Source organism: Strongylocentrotus purpuratus, unplaced genomic scaffold (assembly GCF_000002235.5).
Source record: "Strongylocentrotus purpuratus isolate Spur 01 unplaced genomic scaffold, Spur_5.0 spur5_scaffold_2, whole genome shotgun sequence".
Lineage (NCBI taxonomy): Eukaryota > Metazoa > Echinodermata > Echinoidea > Camarodonta > Strongylocentrotidae > Strongylocentrotus > Strongylocentrotus purpuratus.
Window position 1 is genome coordinate 41856152 of NW_022145605.1, and position 20458 is coordinate 41876609.

At 35.9% G+C, this 20458-nt stretch overlaps 1 protein-coding gene across 5 annotated transcripts in view; it reads left to right on the forward strand.

The window, feature by feature from the left end:
* The window catches only part of LOC756734 (neurofibromin), a 70357-nt gene that overhangs the window by 15777 nt on the left and 34122 nt on the right, over window positions 1–20458 (forward strand). For 3 of the 5 annotated variants that reach the window (XM_030992470.1, XM_030992471.1, XM_030992472.1), the window contains exons 5-20: window positions 2033–2139; window positions 2472–2539; window positions 3013–3088; window positions 3563–3708; window positions 4895–5134; window positions 5679–5867; window positions 8232–8351; window positions 9589–9720; window positions 10723–10919; window positions 11536–11719; window positions 12192–12378; window positions 12712–12785; window positions 13472–13633; window positions 18962–19035; window positions 19449–19544; window positions 20029–20086. In XM_030992470.1, coding sequence (XP_030848330.1) covers window positions 2033–2139; window positions 2472–2539; window positions 3013–3088; window positions 3563–3708; window positions 4895–5134; window positions 5679–5867; window positions 8232–8351; window positions 9589–9720; window positions 10723–10919; window positions 11536–11719; window positions 12192–12378; window positions 12712–12785; window positions 13472–13633; window positions 18962–19035; window positions 19449–19544; window positions 20029–20086 — 2110 coding nt within the window. Of the gene's footprint in view, window positions 1–2032; window positions 2140–2471; window positions 2540–3012; window positions 3089–3562; window positions 3709–4894; window positions 5135–5678; window positions 5868–8231; window positions 8352–9588; window positions 9721–10722; window positions 10920–11067; window positions 11175–11217; window positions 11308–11535; window positions 11720–12191; window positions 12379–12711; window positions 12786–13471; window positions 13634–18961; window positions 19036–19448; window positions 19545–20028; window positions 20087–20458 lie in introns of those variants that run through there. The other 2 variants (XM_030992474.1, XM_030992473.1) reach the window with 2 other exon arrangements.

The following is a 20458-nucleotide window of genomic DNA, read 5'->3' on the forward strand; positions in this document are numbered from 1 at the left end:
TGTATTTGTAATGATACGATACTGTGACTGTGAATAGATACTGATGTTTATTCGTAATGATACGATACTGTGACTGTGAATAGATAATGATGTTTATTATGAAATTTAATATTTCCTTTCTGCACAAGCTCAATGTCAATAACTAGTATTACTCATATTCTAAATGGAAATGGAGCTATATATACATGTACATGTATCTCTCGTCTATTGATTTTGGCAGATAAAAAAAAATTGACCAGATGCTTTATTTAATATCACCCATTTATAAGTAAAAAAAAAAAAAAAAAAAATTAAATATATGTGATATCAGGTGGAACCTAAACATCAGTTCTTTTATATTTTCAATGCGTGGGAGATATGAAAGGCAGTATAATTGTGAGAAAAAAAATGAAGGGTTTGGATCGAAACATGAGTTATAGATAGAGAATGACATAGAGAGAAAGAGGGGTGAGAGAGAAAGAGGCCTCTCAAACATCTTGGCAACGTTCTGTTTAGATATCTGGTCTTCCTGGTAACAGGGAGGTAACTGTCCACGTTGAGGAGCAGTGGATATATACTGGGAAGGCTAGTGAGGGTAATACCTGATTGATTTGGGAAGCTTTCATTTATTGTCAGGAAGGAATCAATGACCGATGATGGTGATTTTATGAGCAGATCATGAGAGGTTTTAGGATGTGCGCTGAGAGCGCTGAATCAATGACCGATGATGATGATTTTATGAGCAGATCATGAGAGGTTTTAGGATGTGCGCTGAGAGCGCTGAATCAATGACCGATGATGATGATGATTTTATGAGCAGATCATGAGAGCTTTTAGGATGTGCGCTGAGAGTGATGTCAACTCTCATTATCATGTTCTAATTTGTAATCATGATAAGTTAGTATCTTATATCTGTATGTGAAATTGTGTAGGGTTGATCAACTTGTAATTCAGGACACTTAAAAAAGTTAAAGGAGTAGACATGGGTTTTGTTGTGGAAAGGTTCCCCCCCCCCCTGATTTTTTTTTGGAGTGATATTGATAAAAGGAGGGGGGAGATCAAATTGTAAATGTTTTTGTTTTTTTGTTGTTTATGGTATATGAGAGCTTTCTTATTCTAAATATAGATAAATTGTTGCTGTCTGTCATAAAAACACTAATATCTTGTGACAACTGTACACATACATGTACACACATGATGTACATGAAGAAAACAATGCATATAATTATTAATGCATTATAATACATGTACCGTAGGCATGGAATTTAATCAGAAGGAAGGAACAAATGAATACATTTTAAATTCTGAAAACACGTTTGAATACATGTGGTTTTGACAGAAGTGTTTTGTTGATGAAAAGGAAGGAAACAATGGCCTACTTCGATGCTTGGTTTATTGATAAATTCTCTAAAAATGTGGTAGAATTAAGGATGCTTTAGGAGATGATCTCATAGATTTATATCTGATACAGGCACTTCCTCTTTCATGGTTAGAATATTCATTTTGTGCATTCTTTGTTACAATACAGCATACATAATTATATATACATTGAATTGCAATGAATATAATATGTAAAACAAACAACCCTTTAATATGACTAGAAGTATTTGAATTTATATCACATAACAAAGCTGTGTGTAAGACTCCATAAGTATGTAAACTAATGGACCAACAGTATTATTATTATTTCATGAATCTATTGTGTCAGAATTAAGTTTTGCCTTTTTTGTTTGAGTTTTGTTCAACACATTCCAATCAGTTTGGTTACATACATTTTCTTTTTTACAAATAAAAGTTAATGTATTTGTTGACAGTGTATATTGTTAACTTGCCTTGAAATCTCCACTCATAAAATAATGATGAAATATGGTAACTTTTTAAAGGCTAAACGTTGTTTGCTTACAAAGTCAGTTATATCGATGTAAAATTTTAAAATGACAAAGTTTTATTGTATCATTTGGAAATTGTGTTATATCGTCTTTTTCTTGATATATATATAATTTGTTTCCCCCAAATCTCTATTTTCTTTTCTTTGCCTATTGATTTCCTATAGATTGGATGCATTGAGTAAATCAAGTGATGAAACATGTGATGAGAGTGATATAGAGTTGATACAGCACATCAATGTAGACTGTGCTAGACTCACAAGGTTACTAAATGGTAAGTTTATTTTTTGTGTAATTCATCTATTTTGTGGAAAAATCATAATAAAAAGTGGTTATGCATCAAACATTCACATACAGGTGTACTTACTATTTTCCATTTTGAAAATGAGATATTTCTTATTTGTTTAGTTTCCTAGTATTCCGATGAACGATTATATCTGGTTCAATATATTTGAAATGTTTGTATTTTCATCATTTCAAAAATAATAAAATGCTTGACATGTTTGTATTTTCATTATTTCAAAGTATGGTAAAATGCTCGACATGTTTGTATTTTCATTTCAAGGTATCATTTCGTTTGTTTTGTGTGTGTTTTGTTTTATCTAGAAATCATCAGTAAATTCCACACTTTGAAGAGAAATGCTATGACTGTATTAGCACAGAGCCTTGAAAAGGTAATCCATTATCAATCATTTATTTGGTATTTACTACTTGTGTAATATTGAAGAGATAATGTCTGTAGATACAGGCATGGGATACAATTTTTTTAATTAATATGACTTAGCAAGCAGGATTTTATTCATGTGATTCTATTTCAAAAATCATGAAAGCAGTAAATACAAAAATGTAGAAGTTCAAGAGTGTTATGATAATGCTGGGAATAGAAAATGATTAAATAAAGTTAATCCAAAAATCTTCTTGTCAAACCTTGACACTAGTTATATCAACCTTGACAGCTGTACTTTTGTTCAGCTCCCCCCCCCCCACCCCCCTTATTTATACATTTAAATGTATGCTTCCTATAAGTCTGCCTTCAGTTGTTGTTGTATAATTAAGGGTGATTAACAAAATAGGAAGGGGCATTTTTGTTGATGTTGCGAGAACATTTTCTTTCATATTTGTTTATTTGGCTTATTACATGGTACAGGCCATCTGGAACTGGATGGACAACTACCCCGTGGAATTCATGCAACTTCAAAGGTACCAACACAGAGACAGTGATGGTAAGTCTTTTATACAGTGAAACCTGTCTATAAAGACCACCTAAGAGAGACACGAATAGTGGTCTTTGTAGACAGGTGGTCACTAAATCAGGTTTGACTGTAGATGTATATTATGAAGTGTAGGGTAAATCATTGATGTAAGTAAGTGAGTGAGATGATTGTAATTAAGGCACCATTGTTTTCCTAAATGAAGAAAACAATTATTGTTATTAGATTGAGTATCATTGACAGTACCTGAAATTGATGAATCAGTTATTATTTGCATATAATGGTAGGAAGTAGAGAAGGAAAACAAATTAATTGGGAAGAGCGATACTTATACATGAAAGCAATTTTTCTATTTCATGTATGTTACCCCTGCTTCCATTAATCCATTAAATTATTGTTTGAAATAAAACAACAAAATTAGTAGAATAGACCTAAGAAATGTAAATTCTCAATTTTCCTTTTTGATTTGCTTCATTGATCATACAGGTGTGAACTCTCGGCTTGGACTTACCCCACACCACTGTGCAGAGTGCTGTGAGAAACTCTTTGACTTAGCAGAGAGTCAACAGGAATCAGCCAAACGAAAGAGCTCTATGCTTCTCCTACAGGTCATGCTGCTAGTATTATGCCCTGTAAGTAATACTCACAACTCTCATCAGTTCTGTAACGCATGCTCTGGAAGCTGTTGCTCTGCTTTCAATTTCCTGGGGGGTGTTTCACAAAGATCCTAAGTTGAACTTATCTCTAAGTTGGACTTAAAATTTATGGGAAGCCATTAGCATCCTTGAAAACATTTTGTAATTTTTTTTTTAGAAGGCATAAAATGTTGATTCAAATCATTCATATTTTCTATTATCATGGGAGATTTCATGTTCTTGATGTGGAATTGATGAAAAGTATAAAATACTCCAATTTTTGCTTTTGAATATATTTCATTTTAAGGCTCCAATGGCTGTCCATACTTTTTAAGTCCAACTTAGTGTTAAGTTCTACTTAGGATCTTTGTGAAACACTCCCCAGTGGACTTACTGAATTCCTAAATGTCTATCCTTGGCCCAACTCTACACCTAACCCTTGACCTAAACATTACTTGACCTAAAATCCAATCACAAGCATAACCCATACCTGTTTCATGCTGAAAGTTTGCTCAGAACAAGTTGCTGGAGGGAAGGTCCCATTACCATCTTCTTTTGTTTTAGAAAGATCAGTTGTTTGCATATGAAACACAAACTTTCGTTGACTATGTTGATATTAACAATCTTTCCAATAGAATCTAACACTTTCTGATACTAAACAATTTTATTTGAAGGAGTAATCACATTTAATGACACTGACAGAGAGGGAAAGAGTGATTTCAGTGGTATTCCTGCAGTCTATTCTAATGGGTGCTCCTGTCGATGAAATGCGCCTGTTGATGAAATGCTTCTGTTTTTCTTTGTTCAAAGCTCTTCTATAAAGTAGTATTTCATGCATGCCACTTTTCATGTAAGATCCTTAATTTCTGGCCCTTGCAAGTGTTTTCATTTCATATTTAAGGCCTTTCTATAGTATAAGAAAGGTCATTGTAAATGATTTCCAGGCCCTCTAATTACTTTTGTAGATTGCTTTAAAAATGTCCTCCAAACTCATTTGCTCAAAGCGGCTTTCCAGTAGATTTACTTTCACTTTGTTGTTTCTTCATTTTTTGTGTATTTTCGTGTGCTTGTACTTTATCTTCTCCATTGCGCCTCGAACACATTAGTTATGTGGGGTTGGCGCATTACAAATACTCTATATTATTATTTATTATTATTCTCTTTCCTCTTCTCTCACTTTCAGGGTCCATTAGCTGAAATCCTCCATTCAAATCACTTGAACCTATCACCCAAGCAAATGCAGAAGAAGCAGTTGCTTGACTCTTTACGTCGCTGGCTTGAGTCTCCTAGCAGCAGCAACAGACAGCAGATGGAATGGGCCGTGGTGGCGTGTGTCAAGCTCTGTAAGGCTGCATCCTATCTGCAGAACTCAGAAGGGAACGCACTCTATGATTGGGTGCTCAAGATGCTCACAGATCTAAATGTGAGTAGACGCAATTAAGGATGTACCTTTTAAGAAATGCCAGAGGATATAGACCTACTTTCTAGCATTTTTAAAGAACAGTTTAATCCTGTTATAAAAGACATGTTTTTAGTTATGCCAATGAGTTTTAAAATTTAGGAACCAAATGACCTTTTAGGGTCCCATTCAGTGAAAAAAAAAATATATATTACGGGGTCTCCATTTCCAATGTTTTGTAAATTTCAGGGGCTACTTTTTCATAAAGCTTCTTCTCAATAACAAAGGCTAAAGTTCTACGACAAATTTGCTCTCAGCCAATACAATGCAGTGATTTCTGTAGCTTATAACTGTGATTGATAAAAAAAAATTATGAAACAGGGACACGGTCCAGGTTTCCAGATTTCTAAAGGAAATTATTATCCATTGTATTTGATTAAATCATGCAGTTAATTATTTACTCTGTGTTTGCTGTTAAATTGTACTTGTGTATCATTGAATAGACGTTAATCTTTTTGTTTGAATCAAAGAAAGCGCATTGACAATTCACCCTCTCTCTCTCTTACAGCTCCAACTGTTCTGCCCTTCACGTCCCCTACGCTCTCAGGTAGATGTTGAGCTGCTGATAGACAGTGCTGTAGCTTGTTACAGACTAAGACCGTCAGTACCAGAGCATTTCAGGACCTGTCTCCAGGCTCAATCACCTACTGTATTCCATCTGGTTCTGGTCCAGTCTCTTCATACTATTGTAACAAAGGTATTTATGCCAGCTTATTTAACTTTCAAAGGATGTGCTTGTATATAGATGAGGTGTCAAATCACACTAGACTCTTGTTGGTAAATTTTAGATAAAGTGTTCTTAAATCTGGCGGAAAAGGGTTAATTTGGAGAACCAGCAATATTCAAAAAGTTCAATGATCAAAGTATAAGAAAAGCATTCGCTTCCTTAAACATAGTTGAAACTTGAAGGTTATTCATAGATCTTGTATGACCGTTGTAGACCGTATTAAAGAGAAGGTTGAGTTCTGGGAAGAGGTGAAAATAATTTGTGAGCATTACTCATTCTTATTATGCAAGTGTGGAAGAACATCAGATAAGACATGTTCCCTGAAAAGCATGGCTCTTCAAATGCCTTCATATTCTAAATATGTCATGTACATCGTAAAACTCGGGGGGTAGGTTTTTTACGCCACGTGTTCGTGTAGTCCCATATACATCTTTCTGTGTACAGTGTTTGTAACTTTAACAAGACTTGGCCAATTTCTTGTCATTTTGATGATTCCAGAACCTTGCAATACACACAAATTCTTATATGCTAGATGATCAACCTTTTCTGGTCGATTCCACACCGTTTCTTTCACAATGCAATCGCATGACCAGAACTCAACTTCATCTTTAACCCTTACTGTACTGGGCTATTTCGAGCACTCTCTGACTGGGGGGGGGGGGGCCTCGGAGGCCCCCCCCCCCTATGATCTCGGCCGTCGAATGTCCGATGAACGCGAAAATTTGCATGATTGTAGATATTTATGTAAGGAACAAGATGGTATAATTAGTTTTTTCCTAATATGCAAATTTTTGTCGTTATAGCCTAATTAATTATGCAAAATGCTAATTTTATGCATTTTACAGAAAACTCTACATATTTGTCCGTAGACTTGTGAAGAATCTTGAAAATGTATTGAATAAATGTTTCCTTCATCTCAAATTCATGAGGTTTCATTATTTTTATGATATTTGAAAATGCATAGGTTAATTTGCATAAATTATGAATACGCAAATTACGCATTCATGAATATCTAATCTGGTAATATACAGGGAACTAGAATCATTACAAAAATTGTCAGACTCCACTTTTGTCATGTTGAAACTCATTATTCATATGAATCTTCTTTTCTAACACAAAAAATAGTTATTTGATGTAATTAATAATGATAATTTATGCAAATTTGATGCGATTTTCAACTTTTTATTTTCTTTTGTATTTCATTGTTTTTTATTTGTTATTATATCTATTGTTTTATTTCTAATGTATTCTTTTGTTCTGAAATACATCAAGTTACTTTGAGAAACATATAAAAGCAATTTGATATCAATTCATATCTTCACATTTCTGCTTGTACATGAATATATGCAATTATAGCACTTTTTTGATGACATGCGCATACTAATTGTTATGTAACACCTTACAGGTATATCCGATTTCGACGAAAATGGTATCAAAATGTGTGTAAGACTTGAAGGAAAAAAGTCATGAAACGACAATTCAAAATTCCGAGCGGTTGCGGCGCGATCTCCAAAAATGTCGAGGGGGGGCCTCCCAGGCCCCCCCCCCCCCCAGTACAGTAAGGGTTAAGAGTTAAAGATAAATTTGAGTTCTGGTCATGCGATTGCATTGTGAAAGAATCGTTGTGGAATCGATCAGAAAAGTTTGATCATCTAGCATATAAGTATTGGTGTGTACTGAAAGGTTCTGGAATTTTCAAAATGATGAGGCCCATTCTTGGTAAAGTTACAAGCACTTGGGGTGTTTCACAAAGCTTCTAAGTCGAACTTAATTCTAAGTTGGACTTAAAAATTATGGAAAGCCGTTAACATCTTTGAAAATATTTTTAAAAATTCATTTTAAAAGACATAAGATGTTGATTCAAATCATTCATATTTTCTATTATCAAGGAATTTTTATGTTCTTGATGTAGAATTTATGAAAAGTCGAAAATACTTGAATGTTTGCTTTTGAATAAATTATATTTTAAGGCTACAAATGGCTCTCCATAATATTGAAGTCCAACTTAAGATCTGAGTTAAGTTCGACTTAGGATCTTTGTGAAACACCCACCCTGGACACATAAAGATGTATATGAGACTACACAAACATGTGGCATAAAAATCTGTACCGATTTTTATGATGTTACATGTTACATTTAGAACATTAAGGCATTTGAAGAGCCATGCTTTTCAGGGAACATTTTTTATCTGATGTTCTTCCACACTTGCATAATACAATGATAATGCTCACAATTTTGTTTAACCTCTTCCTAGAACTCAACCTTCTCTTTAACTCAACAGTTTAGAATTGATGACACTTTTCTTGTATGTTCGTTGTTTTATCTTTGCCTAGTCTCACATGCCTTGGTGGCCCAAGATTGCTCAGCTCTACTGCTTCTCTGAGAACCTGAGAAGATTGTTTGAACACTATCGCAAATGCAACCAGAACCACAACACTGCAGTCAGGAACCCGGTAAGTCCCTTCAGAACTAAACTAGTCTTAGGGAGTGTTTCACAAAGACTAAGATCAACTTTAAGTTGGACTTAACTATGGCAGGCTGTTAATACCACTAATTGCTCTCACTATTGGTCTCTCAATTATGGTCTTTAGATAATATTTTTTCCTACAATAATGAACTATCAAAAAATGTAAATCCTGTAGATTTCTGACAACGATTGGGATGTCCCTGGATAAACCAATGCCACTAAATAATAAGAGAAAAAAGTGGTTTGAACAGCTTACCATAGTTAAGTCCAACTTAAAGTCGATTTTATTCTTTGTGAAACACTCTCCTGGGGATACAATCAACAGTGGTGGTGGATGTGAGGTTGCAATGGCAAGAAGATGCAGATTGGGATGAGTAGAGTTTAATAAGCTGGCCTCGATCCTAGCTGCGAAAATAAAAGGCAAGATTTAAAAAGCTTGTGTTAGAACAGGGATGGTGTATGGTTCAGAAACGTTGAATGTGAAGACAGACGAAGAAGGTATCTTGAGGAGAACAGAAAGAGCCATTGGAGAAAAAGAGAGAAATTTTGAAAGGTATCAGACGGGATCAAGCCAATGATATAAATATGTAGTATGTTCACTTCCAAAGAAAAATAAGCTCATAGGAGCAAAATATGGAGCACCCTGCTGGTGAACATTATATGATGTTTTTAGGAATCAAGGAAGCAGATGACATACTGACATGCACATTGTATCTTTGCCACATACATGTACATGTATGAAGATATTGAGATAGTGGGTAGCCATGCTACATATAGCTCCTTAAACTGCTTAAACTTTTATACATATTCAAACTATTTGATATGGGCAGAAAAAGGATGACTTGATGTATCTATTATCTCATGTATGGTCTGTATGACATGTTATTGTCAGAATTCCTCAACCACGTAAATGACCCACTTTGACTTCCCTATCAAAGAATGAGTAACCACGTTTGCTGATTTTTAAAAAAAAACATACATTGCTCCATATGGAGGCATTTTATCTATGCTGTACATGATCTAATATTGTAAGTATGTATTTTATTTTATGTATTTTCAGATGTTTGGCATTTGTGAAGAAATAAATTGAATTGGAATTGGAATTGGAATTGGAATTGGAATTGGAATTGGAATTGGAATTGGAATTGGAATTGGAATTGGAATTGGAATTGAATTGAAATTGAAATTGAATTGTCTTTCCTATATTATTGTACCTGTTACAGCCAAGCTTGACGACACTGAAATCCAAGATGCCAGGATGGAAGTCAAGAGACAAGTCCAGTGAAGACTTCCCCAGCGCTGTCTTACTCTGGCTCGTCAAACTGGTCCATGCTGATCCAAAACTCATGCTGCATGTAAGTCATATGGTTAGACTGATAGATAATAGCTGGGTGGAGATTGGCAAAAATAGACAGCAGCTTGCCAAAGGACTTTGGTTGGTGGTTATTTTACCTGACTGCTAAGAAAGCATAAATGCTTGTAAGTGAGCAACCAGACGGCCGACGGCTTTAGGTCCTCTCCGAGGGGCGTGGTAATGAGGATTAATGCCTTACCAAAGGACACTAGCGCACGACTTGGCTTCGAACCTGGGTCACCGGATTAAGGCACCACTGCTCTACCGACTGAGCTATTTAGTAATACCTACCTTAAAACTTCATGATAACTGAAATTAAGAATGTTGGCTTTTAATTTTTTTTAGTGGTGTATGCTGAAATGAGGAGAAAGCCATTGCCAGTTGATGATATTTCCTTTTTTGTGTTGCAAAGTTTTGTGACGACTGCAAAATGCAAGAAATTCCTGTTGCAATGAATTCATCGAGACCATGACCTTACAAAACATTTTGTTATAAGTGAAGTGTAAATTAATAGGATCCACCTTTGGATTATTGGTAAATATCACTCCGAGAAACATTGATTTCCCTTTGAGAATGTGGGATATTGAAAGAGGATGGGGGAGTGAAAGAGAAGGAGCAAAGAAACAGAGGCAGGAACAAAATAGGGAGTCATGAGGCCAGATATTATACGCTGAATCTGGTGGTGAGTTATACAGGATGATATTCCAGTATACCCGATATTCACAAGGCAATGAGCATAACGTGTCCATATCCACTAATATCCTTTGGCAAGACATTAATCTACATTTGATATACTCTACCCAGGTGAGGTAAATGGGTACCCGGTAGGAAGAAATTCCTTGAATGCTTGAGCACCTTTTAATGGTAGCTCGGTTATAGCCAGTGTAATAATATGATTGCAGAGCCCTCGGGGAGAACAGTATGAATACTGATGAGGCTACCCTGGGTTAACAAGACATACATGTATTATTATTATTATAATTATTATGATAACCTCCTACAGAGCCATGGATCAGCAGGACATGTCATCCAGAACAACACATACCAGCTGATCACAGGACTAGTAACTCTCATGTGCCAGTATTCAACCATTCCTGACATCTCAGTAGAAGCTATGAAAGCTCTCCTTACACTCCATCAACCTGGCAATGTAGAGCTATGGAACCCTGAGGCACCCATCGCAACGTTCTGGGACATTAGGTAAGTTGTCTCTCCTTTTTAATTATTCTAAACTTGTAGTAGAAGCTATGAAAGCTCTCCTTACACTCCATCAACCTGGCAACATTGAGCTCCGGAACCCTGAGGCACCCATCGCAACGTTCTGGGACGTTAGGTAAGTTGATTCTTAGTAAATGTTCCAGTAGAAGCCAGGAAGGGTCTTCTTACGCTCCATCAACCTGGCAACTTAAAGCTCTGGAACCCTGAAGCATGCATTGCAACATTCTGGGACATTAGGTAAGTTGTCTCTCCTTTGTAACTTTTCTAAACCTGTAGTAGAAGCTATGAAAGCTCTCCTTACAGTCCATCAACCTGGCAATGTAGAGCTTTGGAACCCTGAAGCACCCATTGCAACATTCTGGGACATTAGGTAAGATGTCTCTCCTTTGTAACTACACATATCTACATTAATATCAACCTCATTTGCCATCCGTCAATCAAGTTTTCGGTTCAAAGTAAAAAAAATTGTTGGTCGTTGAATTCATATTTTGAAGTAGATGGGTGTCACCAAAGTATAATCATGCAACAATAACCAATACTATAACCTTCTGAAGAAGCTTTACATCAATGTGTTTATGTTGCTGATTGTCTTGTGCAGCTCTTCAGTGTTGTTCTCAGTGGCCCAGAAGCTTCTCACCCAGCAGATAATCAACACCACTGAGGTTCTCAAGTGGCTCAGTGAGGTGCTCTCCTTGAGAAACAGATTCCTCAACAAATACAAGGACCATGCGACAGTAGATTCAAACATTCCAAGAACAAGGGAGGCACAGAACAAGCTAGAGGTATGTTATATTGAAATTGGTTAAATGGCAGGCAAGCAGTAAGGAGTTTGAATTTCACTTCAGACTAGTATTTTGGCATCACGATTCTAACCAATATCACTCTGATTTTCCGCGATCGGGAAGTAACTGGACTTAAGGAGGAAACATTCAATGGTTTCAGGAGGGGGGGGGGGGGGGGGTCAAATACAGAGCAGCTTTGCCAAAGACCTGTTGAGTGTTTATAACAAGCTTCCATTGGTCTCTTACTGCTCATTGATTATCATGCCCAGTCATGTTATCCAGGCTTTATTTCATACTTTTTCCTTATTGTTTGTCAAGCCCACTGTCCATCTTTGTACCAGCATCTCTGTCACCAACTCTCTTACCGATTCTGTCTCTGGCCGCATGTTTTTTTCTCATGATTAATATGTTTGTGTTTGTAAATGTACCTATGTACCTATGTCACTGTATTTCCTTCTCTTTGTCTTGATAGTGTGTATTCATCATGAACCTCTGGAGCTGTGACCAGGAGGCTACATCCACTGCCCTGTCCTGCCTGGGCCAGCTGTGTGAGGAGGCAGAGATATGCTGTGGTACCGATGACTATGCCCTCACTCAGGTCGTACCAAACTATGGTGTCTACACAGAACTAGCGCGCCTCCCACAAATAGGACCACAGGGTAATGATGTAATAGGAGGGAGATGATAGAGAGGAGGGGGAGGAGGATGATGATGATGATGATGATGATGATGATGATGATGATGATGATGATGATGATGATGGTGATGATGACGATGACGACGACGACGATGACGACGACAACGATAATGATGATGACGATGACGACGATGATAATAATGATGATGGGAATGATAATAATGATGATGGGGATGAAGACGATAGTGATGATGTTGATTAAAATGATGACAATGATTGCAATCATATGATGGGAGGATAGTAGTGATGATATTATGACTAACTTTCACTCTCCTCTTTTTCCCATCTTTCGCAGAAAAAGGAGCACAGAGGAAAAGAATATTTGCCTCTTTGAGGAAGATTGAATATGTAACCGATGGCAACAGTCAGGTAATTTACGTTGATGTTCTTTCGCATGAAAACAAATTCACCAAAATTACCTTGTTTCTTCCGTCTTTAATATTTAATATAAATATTTATTATAAGCTAATATTGAAAAACTAATGACAAATGTGCTCTTTTGTTAAATCGTATAAAATTGTACACTGTATAGCATCTGAAGTACCATACTCAAGTACAATTTAAAAGCAATGGTACAGATGTCTATAAATTCCTTCCATTGAGACAAGAGACTGAGATTGAAGAGGTTTAGTCCTGCCTGTAAAATCACAACAAGGAACTCAAGTAATCTAATTTGACTTATTATGGAATGTGTGATGGGATTGTACCCTTTGTGTTGATACAGTTATGGAGGACGAGAAGTTCTGAATGATTGACCCATACACCCTTTTACGGTTACAAGAGTGAGCATGCGCAGACATGGGCGCTATTTTGATTTACCGGTAAACAAAGTCGTTTACCCGTAATTTAAAATGGCGCCCATGTAAATATGATGTGAGCGCACAGCGCAGGCAGTGACGCAACAATATATGCGCATCTGAAAACATTGATGACGCAAAGTTTACGCGCAAATTAACCTGGCGGCCTTAACCGTGTAAGGGTGTATTGAGTTACGTTTGTATTATGGTATTAACAAATCTAAAAACTGAAATAAATTTTACTAATTATTTTGACAGGCATGGGATGAGACCTATTCCCTTTGGGAGACGTCCACACGATCTTTAGGATTGTACAAGGGTAAAGGAGAGGACAGTGCATCACTGGATAGTAAGAGGAACATGAGACGGGATGGGAAGGCATCACACATTGTGCCCCAGCCAAGAGAACAAGAGTTTGATGTAAGCCATCCATTGGTCGTGTACCATCCTCATTGTCTTCTCATTCAACTTGAGATAATAATAATAACTAGAATTTAATTCGTCACGAAGACGAATAAGGTGGTCTGTCTAAGTCTTATGATAGATTATAATATTTACTATAATGAGAAAGGGAAAAGTTATATAGACATGTAAACAATGATGATCATCATGATGATCATGATGATGATGATCTTGGTAGTAATGGTGATGACGATGATGATGATCATGATGATCATGATGATGATGATTATCATCAACAGACTACGATGACAGACTGAAAAAAATGAGAGAACATTCAGATAGTATATAGTCTCAGCTACAACATACTCAAAAATCAACAAAAATCAAGCCGAAATAACGGCGATATTGCTCGCAAAAGACAAGAATGTAGAATCAAGATTTGAGAAAAAGTCATCTTCCATAAGGATTACACGCAAAAAGTAATGAATGTAGTGATAATAGGGTAATAATAAAGCAAATATGGTTGTTTATTACATTATTTGCGATTGTACGTGTTTTAATATTCAAAGGAGATGGTAGAGTGAAAGGTCAAAAAGAAAAAAAAGTGAAGAAAAAAAATTGTTGGAGACGCCCGGACTCGAACCAGGGACCTCGAGGTCGGAAGTCAAGTGCGTTACCGATATACCAAAACATTTCCCTTAGAGATTACACGTAAACGGAAAATGGAATTATCAAATCCCACTTTGTAAGTGAAATATGAGCATGATCCCGGCATCTGATCGAAAAATAAAGGGCACACTTGTGATAGCTTATTTTCTCAGCTACAACATACTCAAAGCTCAGCGTAAACAAAGATAAAACGACGGAGATATGGGTCTGATTGTGACGTCACAATAGAGTTCGTGTATGGTGCGCATTTTGTTATACGCGTAATATACATTGTCATTGTCACCAGCAGCTGGTGCGCGATGTTATTTACAACTGGCTCGATTATTTCTCACGAGTTTGACACGCAAAAAATTATGGGGTCAACTTGCATCCTAAAGAGCTATAATGTATTTTGTTTAGGCATGTTTTTGACCATATATGCTATGTATTACAAGAGCTCGCACGCACAGACATTTACCTTAAAAGGACGCTCATTTCCGTATTAATGGTCATAAAGAGATAAACATGGTATCGAATTGATCGGAAAAAAATGGGAAATACTATGATAGACAAAAAATGACTATTTAAGGTTGCGTTCGACCATTACGAACAAGAACGTGCGCGCAAATTTTTGCGCGCTGAAAGGTGTGCGCACGCAAAATTATCGAAATGCTTGAAATGGTCTAAAACGTACTCTAATTTGATCAAAAAGTGATTATGAGCATTTTTTTGTTTTTGCGCGCACCGACGCGCGTACGGACGCGTACGCGCGCGTTTATTGACCTAAGTTGACAGGACGGATATTGACCATAATCGTTATAAATATGAAAGAGAAATGATTTACGGTTATGAAGATATGATCATGAGTTGATTCTCAGAGCACTTCACGAAATGGCACCTAGATGACGTCATGATATTTTGATGAACTTGAAAATGTTCCTGTCACGTCTTAAGATGATGACCTATAACTGTGTTGAATTTGAAAGAAATTGGACGGTTCAATTTTGAGTAATCGTGCACACAAAAAAGTGGTCACAAATTTATTTTAATTAAATTGTGTTTTTGTACAAATTCAATTAAAATACTAGAAAATTAATTCGTCATGGGGACGAATTAGGTGGTCTGTCTTTAATTCTTATGATCATGCTCATCTTCAATTCAATTACCCCATGAAATGATGTTAATGTAAAATGATGTATTGAGATATGAATTGATGAATGAAGTACTGATAAACTGATGAACTGATAAATTGAACTAATGTAAAATGAACTGAATTGATAAGCTAAACGGATGAACTGATGAACTGAACTAAACTGATGAGCTCAACTGATGAACGAAATATTGAGCAATTATCATGATGATGCATAATTAAGTAATATTGACTGCCTTCTGGGCAATACGACGTATATCGCCCGAACCGAAGGTGAGGATGATATATGGCAAGTCGTATTGCCCTGAATTAGGCAGTAAATATTACTAATATTAACCACATCAGACATATAGAACAAACAAGAAACTCTTACTATCTTATAAATTATAAATTATAAATTACTATCTTATAAATTATGTAGCCTACACTCCACAGGATTTCCTAGCATTAGAAGTTGCAAAAACATCGTCAAACAAGCACTGTGCATCCAGTGCTTGACGAATGTTCGATACACTGCATACAGTGTGCCAAGGGTCTGATTGTTACGTCACAATACAGTTCGTGCATGGTGCGCATTACATTGTCATTGTCACCAGCAGCTGGTGCGCGATGTTATTTACAACTGGCTCGATTATTTCTCACGAGTTTGACATGCAAAAAATTGTGGGGTCAACTTGCATCCTAAAGAGCTATGTATTTCGTATAGGCATGTTTTTGACCATATATGCTATGTATTACAAGAGCTCGCACGCACAGACATTTACCTTGAAAGGACGCTCATTTCGTTATTAATGGTCATAAAGAGATAAACATGGTATCAAATTGTTCGGAAAAAAATGGGCAATACTATGATAGACAAAAAATGGCGATTCTAGGTTGCGTTCGACCATCACGAACAAAAACGCGCGCGCAAATTTATGCGCGCGGAAAGGTGTGCGCACGCAAAATTTTCAAAATGCTTGAAATGGCCTAAAACGAACTCTAATTTGATCAAAAAGTGATTTTGAGCATTTTTTATTTTTGCGCGCATAGACGCGCGGACGGACGCGTACGCGCGCGTTTATTGACCTTAAGTTGACCGGACAGATACTGACCATAATCGTGTTAAATATGAATGAGAAAAGATTTTCGGTTATGAAGATATGGTCATTAATTGATTCTCAGAGCACTTCACAAAATGGCACCTGGATGACGTCACGATATGTTGATGAACTTGAAAATGTTCCTGTCACGTCTTAAGATGATGACCTATGACTGTAGTTAATATGAAAGAAATTGGACGGTTCAATTTTGAGTAATCGTGCACACAAAAGAGTGGTCACAAATTTATTTTAATTGAATTGTGTTTTTGTACAAATTCAATTAAAATACTAGAAATTTAATTCGTCACGAAGACGAATAAGGTGGTCTGTCTAAGTCTTATGATAGATTTGAGAATGGGAGAAGTTATATAGACATGTAAACAATGATGATCATGATGAACATGATGATGATCATGATAGTAAAGGTGATGATGATGATGATAATGATAATGTTATATGACGATAAAAACGACAATTTGTATGATGATGATGATAATGATCATGATCATGATGATGTTGATGATCATCATCTTCAGACCATGATGATGATGGTGACATTGATGATAATGATGATGATGATATTGATGATGATGATGATGAGCATACATGAGCATGATCCTGACATCTGATTGAAGAAAAAAAAAGGAAGTATTTAAATAGCAAATAGTCCCAGCTACAACATACTAAAATTTGGGAGAAAACTGTTGAATAATAACCGAGATACTGGACAAAACACATTGTCATGCAGATACATGTTTTTGACAAAAGTGACCTCCCATAGACGTAACACGCAAATATGACAAATTATGCATTGTCGCCTTTAATCGAATATTTCACTATGATGACGTCATTCAAATGAACAATAAATGGCATATTTCTGGTAGAGAATTATTTCAGCTACAACATATCGAAATCTGGGAGAAAATCGATTACTGATAAGCGAGATAATCTCAATTAAACAAAGACAAAAATGACGTCATCAACAAAATACATTTTCTTTAGTTTAGATGCAAATAAGAAGATTCTGTTTCACTTTGTACGAGTCAGGGTGGTATGAAATCATATCTCCAACTAATGCTCTTTCCAACCATGATATTAAAATTGAGGGTCGACGGACTATCTGAAGAGCTATTTCGATTTATAAAGTAGCATGTTTTTGATCAAATTTACATTATATTGCCCATAGCAGCACGCGCGGAATTTGAACTTTGACGCGCGCTCACGGCCTTATGAAAGGTCAAGAGTGACTGAAATTAATGTAAATTGTCATTAAAGGTAAGAGGAATCTAAATCATGTAAACAAATTGAATTTAAACCTTTTCCGCGCGTTGTGAGCGCGCGCACCGCGCGCGGGGACAAGTACGGACGGAAATTTTTGAAATGCTTAAAATGACCTGATTCGTACTCTCGTTTAATAGTTAAGTGATTTTGAGCATTTTAAAATTTTGACGCGCGCGTACGTGCGCGTCATGACCTTTATGTGACCGTTGATGACATGACTTGTTGACCCTTGACCTGAAGTATATGTGATATGAATATGAATGACCTTTGTTTATGCATCATAAAGATATGATGGATAATGTGATTTCACAAAATGGCGCCTGGATGACGTCACGATAACCTGATGACTTTGAAAATGTTCCTGTCACGTCTCATGACAATGACCTATCACTGTGTCAAAATTGAAAGAAATTAACACAACCGATCTTGAGTTAACCGATAAACAAAAAACGGGAAGAAATAAAAATAAATAATAATAATAAATAAAGAAAGAAAATTCTGACGAAATCAATAGGTGGTCTGTTGACAACAGACCACCTAATAATAATAATAATAATTAATTACGTTTATAGGGTGCTTTATACAGGTGTTTCTAAGCGCACAGGTGGGGCTATCTAACTCAGTAAATTCAATAGCTTATATAGATAAGAGTGCTGACAAAAGCATTCAATAGTGACAATTCATGAGTAAATCATATTTTTTTTAATTCAGCCAATAAAATATTTTCTGTATCTATTACATGATTGCTGGTTCCACATTACCACTTTGTTTGCATAATGCATTTATTGTCTAAATCTGTAATTTTAACATGGCTGCAATTTTCTTTTCATAGATGTTTAGACTGGATTACATGAATCCCTATGGATAGGCTTTGGTACACAAAACTTCCAAAATTATGTGCTGTATCATTTCTTATCATGACAGTAAAACACTAACTTTGCATCATTGGAGTTGAAATTCATTGCTGTGACTAAAACCCAAACATACACATAGTTACTCTTTAAAATAGCAAACGGTTTATATTTGAATTCTGAGAAATCATTTCAGAAATAATGTGGTACAAGTAGGAAAGCAATTATACAATTATATTATAGTGAGAAAGCTTCTTTGGTGCAAATCCTACGATCATTTGGAACCACTTACAGTTGATGTTGTGTTACTGACTACTTATGGTTATTATTACAGGAATGGAAGAACATGACTGGTTTCCTGTGTGCATCTGGTGGTATGTGTCTCAAGTCAAGGAACAGAAGACCAAGGTATAAAACTGTCATTTTCTTGCTTAAAATATATAATTGAGACTAAACTATTAAAGGCCTTACTAGTTATCAAGGCAAGTACATGTACTAATCAAAGACAATGACATTGCAACTTACAAACTAACTTTGAATAGATAGAGAAAAATAGTGTAGATAGAAATGCCTTGTGTAAGAACAAGGCTTGAACACTTCATCCTAGTAAAGTGATTAAACCTCTCGACTACCTCACACTCTTTCATGTACAGTCAAACCTGCTTTTAGTGACAACCTGTCTACAAAGACCAAGACCATATTATTTGTTTCCCTTGATGGTTTTTCATTGAAACATGTACTAAAGGAACCTGTTTACAAAGACCACTTTTTGTGTTTCCCAAAGCATCACTGTTTTCACCATTGTGGTATGTTTTTCCTAGGTTTGATTCACCCTGTGAAGCTGGTCCCAGACACATAGGAGCCCCAGTCCTCTCATCATCTCCAGTCACTGAGGAACCTACAGATCAACTCAAGAAGTGAGAAAAACTACTTTGACTTCATTGAAATATGCAGGCACCCAAGACCATACTTGATTATGATCGATACGATCACTTCCTGTGAAGAAATTTCATGAATTAAAATCTCTGTCTGTGGATTACTTTCCTATTTGAGCATCCACAGTATTACAAGTCAAGCAATACTACCATTTATTTCATTTACGTATTTGTCAAGACTTTGAAGAAAAATGTTTATCTTTCGTTCGTATGCTCTTTAGAGAGTTCTAGCAAAACAAAACATGCTTTTTAGAATAATGAAACATGTAGTGAAGTAATACTTTGAATTCTACTCTGTTGTTTCACTATGGGGTTATAAATAAAGTTTCTTACAACAAATTGTGTTGCAAGATTCATTGAAATTTGTTTGAAGGGGGTGTCTATAGGTGTTCTTATGCCAGAATTCCTTTTAATAATCTTACAAATGTATTTCATAGTGTTTTTCGTATTCCTTTTTATTTTTTAGCTTCATGGCCAGTCTGCTGAGATTACTTGTGTGCAATAATGAGAAGCATGGTGCTAAGGTAAGTTAATCCCTACTTCTTTCCTCTTTTTGCTATACTCTGTTGATCTCTCTTTTTTTTTAAATCATCTTGATCCATCTTCCACTCTACTTTTTGAAGTTTATTTGTTTATTATTTATTCCACATTTTACATAAAAAAACAGTTTATATTCTTTTTATTTTTATACAGACGTATATTGTATAAGAGTAGATTTCACACAGGAAAACAAAATTAAAAAAATTAGAGATTTCAAATTAGGTATAATGTACGGAAAATAAGTACGACATTTCAAAATATGTAGATATAACAGGCAAGGTAAAACAATGTAAAATGTGGGGAGCCTAAATAAAAAGCATAGCTTGTATGTGAGTAGGCTCAGTCAACAAAGTATT